This window comes from Poromitra crassiceps, assembly GCF_964638095.1.
Source record: "Poromitra crassiceps genome assembly, chromosome: 21".
Lineage (NCBI taxonomy): Eukaryota > Metazoa > Chordata > Actinopteri > Beryciformes > Melamphaidae > Poromitra > Poromitra crassiceps.
The window spans coordinates 28,214,104-28,230,011 of record NC_139638.1 but is presented as its reverse complement, the minus strand read 5'-3'; the positions used below and the strand labels follow the sequence as shown (position 1 = coordinate 28,230,011).

Below are 15,908 nucleotides of genomic sequence, written 5' to 3'. Positions count from 1 at the left end.
CACAGGGTCTGAAGGGGGCGTCTTGCCCATGCTACCCGATTAGGCAATTTCTGTTTCATATTTATAATCGTCGTAGAGTATCACTGATATGTATCTCTTGTTAAGGAACTTTTGGGCTTGTTGAATTGTGCGTCTTTATACGGTAGTATTGCGGTGTCTCTTTAAAGGAAGGGGGAGTGTGGAAGAGGGAGAGGAAAGAGATGAATAGAAGGCACTAGAAACAACCACCATGACCAAGTGCGCTGTAAATGTAGGACAAAAAATCGATTGGAATATAAACGGATCATCAAGCAACATATTCGAAGGAAAAATATGTGCCTTTCTTGATTCAGATATTTTTCAACATGGCATCACCTGCGCCCATGGGAACCCAGGGAAACTCTCCTTCCTCCCAAGCATTTCTTGCATTTTGGAATGGGAAAGAAGAATGGCAGTCATCTCTGTGTTGAAATCAATCCCCGATTTTATTTCCCTCTCATTTCCAATGATAGGCGCTGCATAATTCGCGCGTACCCATCGGGGGAGCCATTTGGTTCCTTCTCCTTGGGAAGTGGGGGGACGCCAGGAAAAAAACGACGACTATAACGTTCGGCTAAACTGCCTTCTCGGTGGTGCTGGTGCCTGCCTGCACTTGCCTAAAAGCAATGCCGCGCTCTGTATTGGGAAGGACTTGCAGACAGTAGCAGCAGCAGCAGCAGAAGAAGACGCGGGGGAAAGGATGCGTTTGAAGCTCGATGCGTGCTGCATTCAGGGAGATCGGGCAGTGGAAGTAATAGCGGCTAAAGCAGCAGCAGAGGCAGCGGCAGCAGCGAGTGGTGCGGAGGGCCTGGGATGCACCCACCCCCTCGCTCGCCTCTTTTTCCTCCCCCCCTGCAGGAGCATGCTTGCGTGAGGGATGAAGCTGTGCACAGGGACACCAGGCCAGAGCTGCGGCCTACTTCTTCCCACAAGAGCCGGGCTCCCGACTGCAACATCTGTGAACACATTGCCACCATCAAATCAGCATCTCTGGTAGTAGGCAGCTGCTGCCCCCCTCTCTCGCCACCATTTGCATAAGAAGTGTGCTGCTGTGCTGTGTGTGTCAGTGTGTGTGTGTGTGTGTGTGTGTGTGTGTGTGTGTGTGTGTGTGTCGCGCGTGTGCGTGTGTGCGCGCATGTGTTGGGGGGGGGGGGGGGGGTGTCTCTGTGTTCTCAGCTGTACATCTGTAGTCATGGCAACCAGAGCCCGTATAATGGATGTCATCTTTTCCATCCTCTGTTAGTTCCCCTCGCTGCCTCTGCACTACTGTGTGCATTGCATGTATATATTATGTTCTCTTGCGTTAGGCTATTTTGTGAAAAGATGTATTTTCTTTTTTTTGGTCATAGATTTTTACAGTGTGCTTCCCTACCTGCACCATTTTCTAACACCTTAGATGGCTTGCGGATTAGGCTGATGTAGGCTATACGGATAGTGATAGCATTATCAGGGAGATGTCAAGAAGTGCACTGAATGATTGACATTTGAGTGATATCGCTTGATTGTATTATTAATTCCATATGAACTTGATTCATCAGCAAAGCCAAGCTGCATTATGGAGTTCACATAGATGGTGTGAAAATGGTGCTGAGAGGGATGCATGTTAACCTAAATTATTAGTATAATACTATATCACTATAATCTTCATCAAGTCTATTATTAAAAGTATTATTATGGCTGTATAGTCATCTGTATTTAGTTGTGTAAATTGAGTGCAGTAGCTTGATAGTTTTAGCATTTGTTGTGAATTGTTGCTCAATTTGCTCAGTAGCCACACTTGCACACTGTCTTTCGTCCCAGTTTTTGTCTCATCCTCCTATGCCGCCATTTCTCTCCGCCTGCTCTCTCACTTCCTGCTTCCTGTGTCCAGGTCATCAGGTAGATCCAGGAGCATGAGCAGGACTTTGAGCTGCGGGAGCAGATGTCTGGGTATAAGCGCATGCGGCGGCAGCACCAGAAGCAGCTGATCGCCCTGGAGAACAGGCTAAAGGCCGAAATGGATGAGCATAGGCTCCGGCTGCAGAAGGAACTAGAGACACATGCTAACAACACTTACATTGAGCTGGAGAGACTGGCCAAACGCCACGCTGCTCAAACGGACAAAGAGGTACAGCGCAGCAAGGCTCAATAGCAGGTCTTCTCCTTTCGCAGTCTCAATAGATCACAAAAGAGCTGCTAATTGAAATATCTCCATGTCCACTCACAGATGAAGTCAGCTGCAGCTGAGGAGAGGCGGATCCAGCAACAGATTGTTGCTCAGCAAAAGAGGGAGCTGACGACATTCTTGGACAACCAGAAAAAGGAGTACAGGCATTGCAAAGATAAGATCAAAGAAGTAAATACAATGTTATGAACAAATACATCTATATCAATGTAACCGAATGACTGCGAGTCCCGAGTGGTAGCGAGTGTGTTGGTTAAACTCACTCCCCCAGTATAAAAAGGCCCGTTAAAACCAGCTCCGCCAAGCTCCCTTGGCATAGTGGTTAGCGTGTGCGCCTTGGAAGCGGGGAGGTCGGCGGTTCAAATCCCGCTCCATCCCATGGGCGAGCCCTTAACATGTGTTACATCTACTAAGTTCTATTCACCTTATGTTCATACGCGGGCCGGGGCCGGGGGTGGGCCAAATTCTTCCGGGTCGTGTTAACACTTCCGCTGGTCACGGCGCGAAATACAAAAGAACGTCAGAAGAAGATTTTTTTGTGTGTAGCGGACAGTGCAGGGGGTAAAACAAAGAACGTAGCCTACTACTTTGAGCTCGGGTACACAGCAAGCAAGCGGAGTATCCACTGTTTGCCAGGTCGGATAACGTTATCGTCGACAATGACGAGCACTTTCTTGTAAAACATACCTGGACTCCAACAAAGAAAGCTTCAGATGGTTTTCTCTCCTCCGAGCGCTCGAGCCACTTACGTCAATAAGACCCGCAGACGTTAACGTAATTCCCTGGGATGCGAGAATTAACGAGCCAGTTACATGGCGTTGCATTCTTATACATTGCCGTTTGCTTTTATTTGGTATGTTACATACAATTGGCTAAATTATTAGCTAATTCAGAGTTAGATGATGTTGGAGCAGCCGGCCATTTTCTTTTTCTTTCTTTTTTTTAGCCGGAAGTCGTGACACAACCGCACAACCGGGTCAATTGGGCGTGGCTACATAAGGTGAATATAACATGCATTTACAATTATTGATGGCATTGTTTCCGATTTTTTTTACCCCCGTTCATTCTGTTCATTCTGCTATGTTTGTATTTGCTGTTTGTATGCGGGTGTGTCATAGGAGATGAGCGAAGACCCTGATACACCCAAGGAGGAGAGGCAGGAACGTATGTCCCGGCACAAAGAAACCATACAGCGCTCTCAGGCCGAGGAGGAGGCCCACCTGCTGAACCAGCAGAGGCTTGTCTACGACAGGAGCTGTAGGGCCCTCAAACGCCGGACGTTGGTCAAGAGACATGAGTTTGAACAGGAACAAATGAGAGAGGTAATGTGCTTTTCCCCCCACACACACACAAAATCACACACATCATTTGAACTGCAACTTAGAGACGGGGGGACAACCCTACACACTCCCCCTGCCCACCTGTCGAATCCCCGACTCTCTACGACCATGGAAACTCCAAATCAAATTAGATTCCACAGGTGTATTGATACTGTACATTGATTTACTTAGAAAAATAAATATTGATAGGCCGGATAAATGCCTGTTGCACTTATTATGGGTTGATCGTAGTTATAATTAAAATGTCGATGCCATATGGCATTATTTCAGACGGTATTCTCTAGGGATGTCACAATATATCGCAATATCAAAACGTGACAATATGTATCGCGAGAAAAAGAAGCTGAACACGGTGGCACTGGTCTGCATCTGATTGCATGCTCGCTCTCCTTTTCATTGCTTTGTTTGAACAGACGAGGAACGTTACAGACACGGAGGATGAAAATGGTGAAATGACTCAAATTAGCGTGGAGGATGCCCCCTCAACTTACAAATCGATCGCAAAAAAATATTGTTAAAATATCGTATCGTATCGTTATCGCGAACCCAATATCGTGTATCGTATCGTATCGTGAACTGAGTGTATCGTGACACCCCTAGTATTCTCTCATCAGGACAGCGAGGCCATACTATTAAACATAGATTACATGAAACATTTGATCATGTGACTCTAGTTCATTTGCATTTCACCTCAGACAAGACAGGACACTGCTTTCAAGTCTGAAATGTACCTAGATTTGCTAGAAAGATGAGCAATGTGTCAGCTTTTCGCCAACTACTGTAATGCACTCCTTGATGACACCACTAGGGTGGCTGACTGTACAGTACAGTAGTAAGGATTTTGAATGTTTTGATGAATCAAAGCAACCACAACCCAAGTCAGAAACACAACAGCATATGTTGTGAGCCTGTGTGCCTGTACTCCACTGTACTGTACTGTACTGTACTGTACTGTACTGTACAGCCACCCAGGGCCGTAGCCAGGGATTTCGGGCCCCATAAAAGGATATCACATCGGGCCCACGGATGCCGCCGAAAATTTTGGCCATTTGAAGCCCAATTTAGAAATTTGGGGGCCCCTGTCAGTCAAGGGCCCTTGGAATCGTCCACACTTTTCACCCCCCTGGCTACGGCCCTGCCCAAGTGATGTCGTCGAGCAGCGCCCCAGTTGGCGAAAAGGTGAACTGTTGTTCATCTTTCTAGCAAATCTAGGTACATTTCCGACTTGAAAGCAGTTTCCTGTTCCTGTTTTTTTAGGTGAAATGCAAATGAACTCGAGTCATGATGAAATGTTTCATGTCCTCTTTAAATCTGGCCAGACGCTGTAAGAGGTGATACGTTAAATGTGTTCTCCTGAGCCGTCACCTTGGATACTTACTTTACAAAGCCATTAAATACACAGTAGGATCTTAATATGGCCAGCAGGGGGCATAACGAGGCAGCGCCGGGCGCCAATAGAGATGTCTAATGTCTGGGAACGCCCACAAAATGTTAAACGGCTGGCGCGCGAGTGGGGTAAAACCGCCCATATATCTCATGGGCTGACTCACCAAAAGACGGTGCTGCGGCTCTAAACTACAGGGTTTGGGGGTTCTAGAGCAGAACACAAGACGTCTGCTCAGATGTGCGTTTACTGCGGTGGTTAAATCCCCGATCGTGTCTGCCTGGGCTGGGCTATCGGCTAAATTCTAACTTTGCTGAATGGATAGAATGGGGTTTTTTACCCCACCCTGACCACGCCCCCAGCCAGGCTGAGCCAGCTAAACCAGCGTCTATGACGAGACGTGGCCTCAACCTATGCAAGATGGTGAACGCAGGCCCCGCCCCCTCGCATCGGTAACATTAAGTCATGTCAGTAGCCAATGAAGGCAGTGAAAGCACAGATTTAAAGGACGACTAAACCCCCCAAGACAACAACAACAACAATAATATTAATAATAATAATAATGCATCTTTCTGGGAGGAGGGGGCAGTGGGGGTGTAATCCAATGGATGCTAGCGCATGCGCGGTGTCATTCAGCAGTTTGCCTCAGTGGATAACGTTAGTTGTGCTCGGTAGGTATTATGCACCGAAGGTATATGCTCGCGGTGGCTTCGACGTGCCCCATAGCTTGGAGGGGATGCTAGCCTGAGTGGTAGGTTCTGGAAATATGTGTCCGTTTTATTATTTATTGTTAGGTTTCTGTAACATTATGCCGGGAGAGCTGTGTCTTAGCTCGTGGCAACCCAAGTAAACACAGGCACCCACCCACCCACCCAGCCTGCCTGCTGGAGCTGGGGACCACAACAGCTAACCAACACGGTCATAGTGGATCTAAAATCACGAACTAACCTACCGAATACTATAAATCCACACAACTATAACATTTACAAAATAATCTATACTAACAGCACAATCTAGCTATAGATGGTTTTAACTTGACGACATCAACATTCTAAATTAATTGAACCCCAGCTCACTTCCTGTTGCGGTGTTTTGCTACAAGGCTATAATAGGACAGGCCTGACTAGCCCCTTTCGGAACTGTGCCGTTTCCGTGAAAACTGTCTACAACCGCTCAACTCAATCACTGATGTTAGGTACAACTGTAGGCTATATTATAATGTTACAGTCTTTAGACCCTTTTCACAGCAGCTGTTTAGAAGTGGTAAATGAGGAAGTCAACCCAACATCAGGAGGACAGTTGCTGTGAAACGGGCCTATAAACCCAACCCCCTCTCCTCACAGCGGTTGCTTTGGGGGTGTGAGGGGGGTTCTAGGTTAGCCATTGGGCAGATTGAATGAAAAACTCGAAAAAGTAGGTTTCGACCACTAGAGGGCACACTCGCTGCATGAAAATGATCAAGTATGTACAGTAGAAGGCAGACATTAGACAGGGCCTAGTAGGAAGACAAGACATACATGACATAATATGCTATACATGAGAAAATCTGGTGTTAGATCACCATAACGGATGAAAACATAATGAGCGACAGCACACCTTGACACAGATTAAAACATTAATCAGAAGGTCCAGTGCCAAAGTTTGCTTCCTGAAGAATGTCCGCTATATCCTTGTTGATAGTTCCGTACAGAAGACGTCTCATGATGGATTTTTACCTCAAGTTGGTTAATATGTTTTCGGTGCTGTCTGTCCGTTTGTTAGCAGGATTACAGAAAAACAACAATGCTAATTTTCATGAAACTTTGTGTGTGTGTGTGTGTGTGTGTGTGTGTGTGTGTAGCATGTGCCAAGGAAGAACCCATTCATTAAATTTGCATATAGTAGACTCTCCAAGTGCCCTTCTAGTTGTGGATAAATTACGGCAGTTGTTTGTTTTCCACATAGACTTCCCATCTAGCACTGAGCGATCTGCAAAAAGTCAACAGATCTCACAATAGGCTAATTAATTAATTGATTGGATTTATATAGCGCCTTTCTAGACACTCAAAGCGCTTCACATATCAGGGGAGGGAGGTGGAGGGAACTCAACTCATCCACCACCGATGTGTAGCAGCTCCCACCTGGGTGATGCACGGCAGCCAGTTTGTGCCAGAACACTCAGCACACATCAGCTCTCATGGTGGAGAGTTGAGGACTGAATGTGCCAATTAAGTAGTGAGGGATGATTAGGTGGCCATGATTGAAGGAAGGCCTGTGTGGGAATTTAGCCAGGGCACCGGGGTTACACCCCCCAGGGCACCGGGGTTACACCCTCCAGGGCACCGGGGTTACACCCTCCAGGGCACCGGGGTTACACCCTCCAGGGCACCGGGGTTACACCCTCCAGGGCACCGGGGTTACACCCTCCAGGGCACCGGGGTTACACCCCTACTCTTGTGAAGAGTGCCGATGGGATCTTTAATGACCACAGAGAGTCAGGATCTCGGTTTAACGTCTCATCCGAAGGACGAGACGCCCAAGCTACATCTAGCTTGGGCGAGTAGCACAGCCATGCCCTTGGTATCACAAAACCAGATGTGGTTTTGCTGGTGTAGTAGGTAGGGCCTAGTAAAAAAAAAAAAAAGCAGCGGTTGCCCCATGGTGGATCCTGTGGGAAAGGGCCCAGGGGTTTCGCATTGCCCCATGGACACAATATACCGTTTGACATTAGGTCTAACTTCTCTGGATAAATGGCGGCAGTCTCCGTTGGTCTTCTCCATTAGTGTTGAATGGCACACTGCTAGCAGGTGTGGTCGGCTCTTCCTCAGTGGACCTGGTCCTGGATGCTATCTCGTCTTTCTTTTTAAAGAAACTGGCTATTTCTGGAAGCGTTGTTTTTTTTTCTCCACGGCACAGCCAAGGGCATCACAGGCCAAATTCAGGTCAGGCAGGCAGGCAGGCAGTCATTCAATCAGTCAGGAACGCTCAGTGAGGTGATGTGCTTCGTCAGATGGCCTCTAGAGGGAGTGCCATGGCGGGTCTGCACAGGATCTGGGTTTGTTCTTTTACGGCTGCTTCTTTCAGTTTCACTTCAACCCACTTTTGTGTTTGTAGTCCATCATCTCTCATACTTGCTATCTTAACCCATTGATACCTGATGCAGTATTTGTGTGTGTATCCCTTTAAGACCGTGAAGCGCGTGACGCGGTTCGTGGTCTTAAAGGGATACAGCTCGCCGAGCTGGCCTTGCAGCTCGCATACGTACTGTAGCTTGCCCACTGCGCGGCCTCGCCCTGGCTGCTCCTTGATGGCATACTTCAGGGATGCTGGAGCACCTGTCCTGGAGCTGGCAACATACAGCTGTCCATGGCTGAAGATGGGGGTCTGAAGCCAGACTCCCACTTCTTTCAGTGTCTGCCCCTGGGACTTGATTTTGCTCTTATGACATCACTGATGACATCATCAGTGGGACTCTTTAGACATCACTGATGAGGTCACACCTACTTTTATGACATCACTGATGACTTCACAACTTCTTATGATGATGTGACAATTTATGACATCACTGATGACATCATCACTGGAGTGTGTGTGTGTGTGTGTGTGTGTGTGTGTGTGTGTGTGTGTGTGTGTGTGCGTCTGTCTCGTGTGTGTGTGTGTGTGTGTGTGTGTGTGTGAGTGAATTTATGACATCACTGAAGATATCAGTGGGACAGACAGATAGACAGAGCCCTAGTTCCCTTTTATATATAGATAGACAGACAGACAGACAGACAGACAAACAGACAGACAGACGTATCGTATCGGTGTCCACCACTAGTAGTAAATCATCCAGCAAGCCTTATAGAAATGATTGAAAGAAGAATGTATGTGTGTTTATCATTGAAATGGCATTTTAATAAAGATTCCCTTCCAGGAGCTGAACAAGAAGAGGACCCAGAAGGAGATGGAACATGCCCTGATGATCCGGCAGGATGAGTCCACCCAGGAGCTGGAGCGCAGGCAGCTGCACACACTGCAGAGGCTCCGTGTGGAACTCATCCGCCTGCAGCACCAGACAGAGCTGGAGAACCAGGAGGAGTACAACGGCCGGCGGCAGAGAGAACTACACAGGAAACACACGCTGGAGCAGCGGCAGCAGCCCAGAAACCTCAAGGTGCATGCAACGTTCACTTCCACTAGTCATTCACATTCAATGCTGCACATTACCGTTGGCTTTAGACCACATTGAATGTAAGTTTGTGAGTCAATATCCATTCAGACTAGACTACTTTGGAGTGGACGTCATGGGTTACGTCACTGCGGGTTACGTCACATTGTGGTGGCAGAAAATCAGAGGAAACAAGTAGGAGTGAAACTGGCAAGATCCTCCGGAATACCGGGAAAAGATGTATTGTTGCCGTATAAACGCTGGGCTTTTTCCACTAGGTATATGAAGATGTCTGGCCACTGTATCTTTGGCCAGTTAGTTCAGGGGTGGCCAAACGTTTTTGGTTGTGGGCCGCATACAGAAAAATATAAGGAGTCGCGGGCCAAACAATATTAAGCGCGGCAGTTTTCGCGGCAAAGAAAATGGACCAGAAAAATCAAAAATTTAATTTCTACCTAAATAAATATATGACACATAGTTTATTGATGTGCTCACCTATTACAATGGGTATTTCTGTATGTTTTCAAATTTTCTTTTCCTGTGCCAACAGGTCAAGAGAGATAATTTAACATAACATTAGTATTAAACATTCATTCAGTATTAAAAATATTTAAAAATAAATAGACCATGTTTTTTCGTTTTTTTTTAACAGAAAAAAAAAGCTAAATTCATGGCGGGCCATTTAAAAACGGGCAGCAGGCCGCAGTTGGCCCGCGGGCCGTAGTTTGGCCACCCATAAGTTAGTTGGATCTGACTTAGACCCATCCCGACAGTGATGTCAAGATGTAAAGATTCTAGATTGCTCAATAGAAAAGTAGGATTATTAAGGAACATTACCATTATTACCTTATGTCATGTTGCTTCATCCAAAATATTCTTAAGCCGTCCCATCTCCAACTCCAATCTTCTCTGCTCCCTTCATCTATTCCACGTCATTTAGTGAGAATAGAATGTCTTATTTGGAGCTACTGGCGAGAGAAGTGAATACTCTTATGCAAAGTGAAATGTTCAAAGGTATCGCAAACTCTTTTTTAATGCTGATCTTCACTGAAATTAATACCCATTGAAAGAGTAGTCTGAGAACCAGGAGAAACTAAAATGCATAGCTTGGTTGAGTGATTGTGGCCAGGGGTGGAAAGAGTAAAAAAAATATATATATATATATTTCTTTTTTAACTCAAGTAAAAGTAGGCCTACTGTTACTTTGATGAACTTTTACTTAAATAATTTAGAAGTAAAATGACTGTGTTAAAAATCTACTTGAATAAAAGTAAACCAGCTCATAAAAAATGTACTCAGAATAAAAGATAGTTAGTTCATTTTCTCTCTCTCCATGCAATAAGAAAATACAAAAATATAAAGCTCAAACTCAGTTCTTTTTCTAAATATCTTCAAGTTCATCCCCAAATTCAACCAAATCTGATGGGGTTTACAACGGGGTCTAACCCTAACCCTGATTCATATTTGTAATGTCTATCATGTCTGATAACATCAGTAGCTTAGTGTTAGCTTGTGAGCTAATCTAAAGCGGTCTGCCATTTTGCCCATGTTAATCCCACCATGTGCCTGACCTACAGCCAATCAAATGCCTACCTGAGCGATTTCTGAAGGCACCAACACCGGTTTTCTCTACTTGCTTTTCATTCCCACACACAGCGTCAGTTATGTATGCAACTTAGCATGTGATCATCTTGGTAAATGGTAAATGGACTGCATTTATATAGCGCTTTTATCCAAAGCGCTTTACAATGTGCCTACATTCACCCATTCACACACCGAAGGCAGCCAGCTGCCACGCAGGGTGCTGGCACAGCCATCGGGAGCAATTCAGGGTTCAGTATCTTTCCCAAGGACACTTCGACATGTGGACTGGAGGAGCCGGGGATCGAACCACCGACCTTCTGATTAGTGGACGACCCGCTCTCCCTCCTGAGCCACAGCCCCTTGATTGTGGCATATATATTTTATTAAAATTACTTTGGTCACATTAATGAGCAACAGTTTGTTTTATTCCATGCAAGGATGAATTTTAAATATGTCGTCAAATGCCCTTAAATGTTTGCATGATGACTAGAGAATCAATCCACGCATTCTAGTTCCACCTGGTCTGTGACTACTCCTGCAATGTACAAACATGAGATTTCCACTGAATATTAGCATTGAAATCGTTTTCCTGTGCCATAGATTAGCTCAGGTTAATTGGTACTGCATTTTGTTGACGTTTGTATGGGTCTTTTCAAAGACCTAAAGCATGCATTACATGTTCACATTCTTAGGCTCTTAAGCTAAAGAACCGTCTGAATATAACGTGGAAAAAACACGACATTAACATTTATTTCTGTTTGAATCCTCTGAAGATGCTGGAGATGCAGATTAAGAAACAGTTCCAGGATACATGCAAGGTGCAGAACAAGCAGTACAAGGCTCTGAGGAACCATCAGCTGGAGGTCTCTCCCAAAGGCGACCACAGGGCCATTCTGAAGGCCCTCAAAGAGGAGCAGACACGCAAGCTGGCCGTGCTGGCTGAGCAGTATGAGCAGAGCATCAACGAGATGATGGCTTCACAAGCGGTACGAGGATATTGAAGCACATTTTAATGAATAGCAAAAGTATCCGTTTGTTTGCGTCTTCTACACTTGTGTGTAGAATACAGTTGCAGTAAAAGTATCCTCACAAAAACAGTAGCAATATTTATGTTTAAAATGCTGTTGTCTTGTTAGAATTTCAGATGTGTTTACATGTGCATTCATGTGCCCAACTGATTATTGATGTAACGCGTGCACTTATCTCCATATTGGGAATATATTTTGGGCACTTGACATTGTTGTGATTAGTGGATAGTTCCCTTGCAGATAATTGAAGTTAATACCATTACATTTCATATAGGCCTAGCTTACTGCGCAAATGTTTCAGTAAAACATCACTTTGTTCCTGGGGACCAGCAGCAGCAGCACCCTCAAATGGTGTGAGAACATCTTGTGCTTGATCAAGAAGAACCAACCAATGTTCTTTCTGCAGTAGCTATAAAATGAGGAAGCTGGTCCAATTTTTTAGATCAATAACCAAAACTACACTCACATCCTCTAGTGTGGCACACAGTCTTTTACCAAGGAGCTGCAATACACTGGACTGAATAATAAAAAGACAGGAAGGATTTTCACCAACCCTGCCCACTCACAAAACCCTAACTGTTCTAAACGCCTTCTTCTGGAATATGGTCCATTAAGATCAAGCCCACTAGTCATCACAACAGCTTTTTCCCTGTCACCTGCTTCATATCTTGACATTCCAATAGAGATCGCCTCACAGCTAGAAGGTCCTGGGTTCGATTCCCACCTGGGATGCTGTGAGCGCTGAAGGAGTGCGTGCCCGTCCGCATGTCCTCGAGTGCCCGCCGCCCGGGTGGGGTCGTCAAAAGGGCCTTTCTGTGTGGAGTTTGCATGTTCTCCCCGTGACCCCTGGGGGTTTCCTTCATATAGGAACCCCCTTCACCAAAACATGCAATATCCTGGTCGCTGAAGTGGTTCCTCCTCTGGTCGTTAGGGGCGCCTGTTCGGAGGGAGGGGAACTCGTTGGAATAGCGTGATCCTCCCACATGCTATGTCCTACCGGTGAAGCTTCCCCTGTCACGTGAAAAGAAGCGGCTGGCTAACTGCCCATGTCTCGGAGGAAGCATGGAGCCAGTTTCGGCTCTCCCCAGATCGGCAGAGGGTGGAGCAGCAACCAGGATAAATAAATTAAAATGAGCACTAACGGGGGATAAAAATGGGCTAAAAAATCGGGGAGAAAAGAAAAAGAAAAAAAATTGTTGTCTGCCGCTTGATAAAGGAGCTCTAACATAGGCTCGTTGTTAACGTGTGGTGCGACTGCCTCTGTCTTGCCTGGTCTCTAGATACGTTTAGATGCGGAGCAGGAAACGGAGTGCCAAGCTCTGAAGCAGCAGCTGAAGCAGGAGATGGAGCTCCTGGACGCCTACCAGAGCAAAACCAAGTCACAGATGGAGGCCCAACACGAGCGAGAGCGGCAGAAGCTCGAGCAGAAGGTCTCCATACGCAGAGCCCACCTTGAACAGAAGGCAGGTTTAAGATTGATACCATACTTCATTCAAATAAGTGGCATACAGTGTCATTTTGTATAAAATGACGTCAAGATAGGTTGGTAAAGGTTGGACAAAAAAATGACTTGAAGATAGATATAATAGGCGGACACCTATATGACAACCCGTTATCATTCCCTAGGTGCTGATTTGTCACGCCCCCTCGGCATCATTATTGCCGATGTGTCGTAATATGCATAAGAAGGGCCGTCGGACTGTCTGGAGATCGCCTCGTGGCAACCCCCAGTGGTCTTGCCCAGCGAGCACAAAACGTTTTTTCAATGTTGATTTTTAGTTTAAATCTGGGTGATATTGGGTTTGAACGTCTAAGACCTAATTTCACCCTCTTTTCAACCGGCTAAAATGCGGTTACAACGTCAACGTGTAAAAAAAAACACAATTTGGTTAATCATATTGTTAAAACATTTGTTGTAGCTTGGAATAGAGACAATATTGATAGTGTGTGAATTGGCATTTGTCCATTTTATTGTGTAACTGAGAGTTGAAATCTGGTCTACACGAAAACTACATTTCAACGCATTTTATGTCACATGAATTATCATAAATATGGGACTATAGGCTATGTGGTGCCAGCAAAAAGCTTCCAGGACACAACTATGGTTAATAGTTTAGCGCAATACTATAAAATAATGAATTGAGTTCCTGCAGCAACGCGCATGCGCAAGTACTTATTCGCTAGCTAGCTACTAGCTGTGACTGACTAGACCAAAGCAAGTCTGCACCGGTCTGCACCACCAAGTGCGGAACGAGGTGCTCTGGGCACGCTATGTTATTGTAACAGACTGTATACGAGGCTCTGTGTACCCCCTGCGTTTCTGGTGTTAAATGAAGTTACCTCTGAAGCCGTACAGCCTATAGATGAACACACACACACACACACAACATAAATTTAGTCTGTTACATAATATAATAGTCTCGTACACATCACATAAAATAACTTGTCTTCCCGATCGTTGAGCCTGTGGTATCATACAATCGTGTAGTCTACAAGTTGTGTGCGAGATAGAGTATATAATGTGCCCTGCTCCTTACATATTATAAGTAAATGTATAGCTCAGTGCATAGAGTGCTCTGGCTTGAATGTGGTTCGAATCCCTTGTACTGAATTTTTTATTTAAGATCCTGGTGAAATATGATCTAAATCTGAACGTTCAATCAACGTCTGCAAATAGTGGGTGAAAAAACTTTCACTTTCAAACCTTCTTTGCACGTTTTTTAAACGTCTTTTCAACCAAAAAATGCTCGCTGGGTGAATGTAATAGCAGTCTGAGGTTTAACACAGTCGTGCCTGGGAGAAGCGGTGGGAGAGGCACACCCGATAGCCTTGCTGACTTATAATCTTCTCGTCAGAAGAGATCTGGTTTGAATCTCGACCGAACCCTAACCCCAACCAAGTTTTTGTTCCCTAAACCTAAGGTTGTTTTACTTGCCTAAACCCAACCAAGTTGTTGTGCTTGCCTAAACGTAACCGACAAGAGAGCTGTCTTCCTGGTTATTTGGCCGATAAAGAAAGCAGGAAGAGCCGGTGTCTGTGGAGGAACGTGCCACATGTCATATTGAGTCATATTTTGATGCATATGACGTGAAAGGGACCGTTTCACATCGCCATTAATGTGCCAAGGGGGGCGTGACAAATCTGCGTATTTTGACTAACTAAAAAACGAGAACCTGTTGCCTCTGTTGACAAGAACATATTGACTAGCAGTTTGTTGGAGTTTAGCTTTCATTCTGTGACCATGATTTAACATCATGCCAAACAGTTACATACTCCTCTTTTTTCCTCGATTACAGATTGAAGAGGAACTGGCCTCACTTCAGAAGGAACGTACTGAAAAGATCAAGCATCTTTTCGAACGCCAGGAGAGAGAAACGGATGGTTTTGATTCAGACAGTGCTAGGCTTGGGTTTGGAAGCTTGGGATCTCTGGACTTCCCCAAAGAGGACAACAGATGAAAGTGGATGTATCTTCAGAGGACAATGTACGGTACACATGTCCGTGCCCTTTCACGTCCACTCGATCATTGTGTCACATCCATGGTGACAAAAGCCGGATAACTCTCTCTCTCTCTCTCTCTTGCTTTCTTCTCTCTTAGATATTGCATCTCAGAATCAAGGTGTTATGTGCAATGAGAACTTTTTTTGTGAAACTTGAAGGGGGGGGGGGAAGTAAAAGAAAAATATTCTACACCATGTCAATAAAATCAAAACTAGTCAGTGTAACTCAAAAGTTAATGTGTTGGAAATAACAAATTGAACCACACACAATTCTAACAGACTCTTTCCTCCATGCCATTTCCTCCTTTTGGTATGAATTGAATAAATCAGGAAATTTTAGTAAAAATGGGCACTTTGATATGTTTAAATATAAACCCATCCTCTTCATACGGTATGATGCTTAATGCGTGTGTTGCATTGAGGGACATTGTGGAATGTGTGCCGCGGACTCCCCGTGGTGTTAAGCTGCTTTGTCAGTTTTTGTTTTCTTCCTTTTCTTCTTTTCTCAGAATGTGAATAATAATGTACGTACGTACGGGGGTCACTGGATCAAGTCGGAGCTATTTTCTTTTCTTTTCTCATACTTCCATGTTGTGCTTATGCATACAGTATACTGTGGTCCCTCACTTTCTTAGGCAACAGTTCTTACCTTTTCATTATTTGGTATGTAGGATCAATTGGCATTAGTTTGATCAACCTGTTTATCTTATCACAATTCAAGACCCACTTGGTAATACTGCTTATTATTGCATGCACTTTAA

General features: G+C 45.1%; 1 protein-coding gene across 1 annotated transcript; it reads left to right on the top strand.

The window, feature by feature from the left end:
- Window positions 1-1,912: 1,912 nt before the first annotated feature.
- Window positions 1,913-15,105, top strand: taok3b (TAO kinase 3b; the record flags this gene model as incomplete). Its single annotated transcript, XM_083657900.1, has 7 exons — window positions 1,913-2,125; window positions 2,225-2,353; window positions 3,301-3,504; window positions 8,802-9,041; window positions 11,393-11,605; window positions 12,928-13,110; window positions 14,944-15,105. The coding sequence occupies exons 1-7, from the start codon at window positions 1,940-1,942 to the stop codon at window positions 15,103-15,105; spliced, it is 1,317 nt and encodes a 438-aa protein (XP_083514026.1). The 5' UTR covers window positions 1,913-1,939.
- Between the last annotated feature and the right edge of the window lie 803 nt (window positions 15,106-15,908).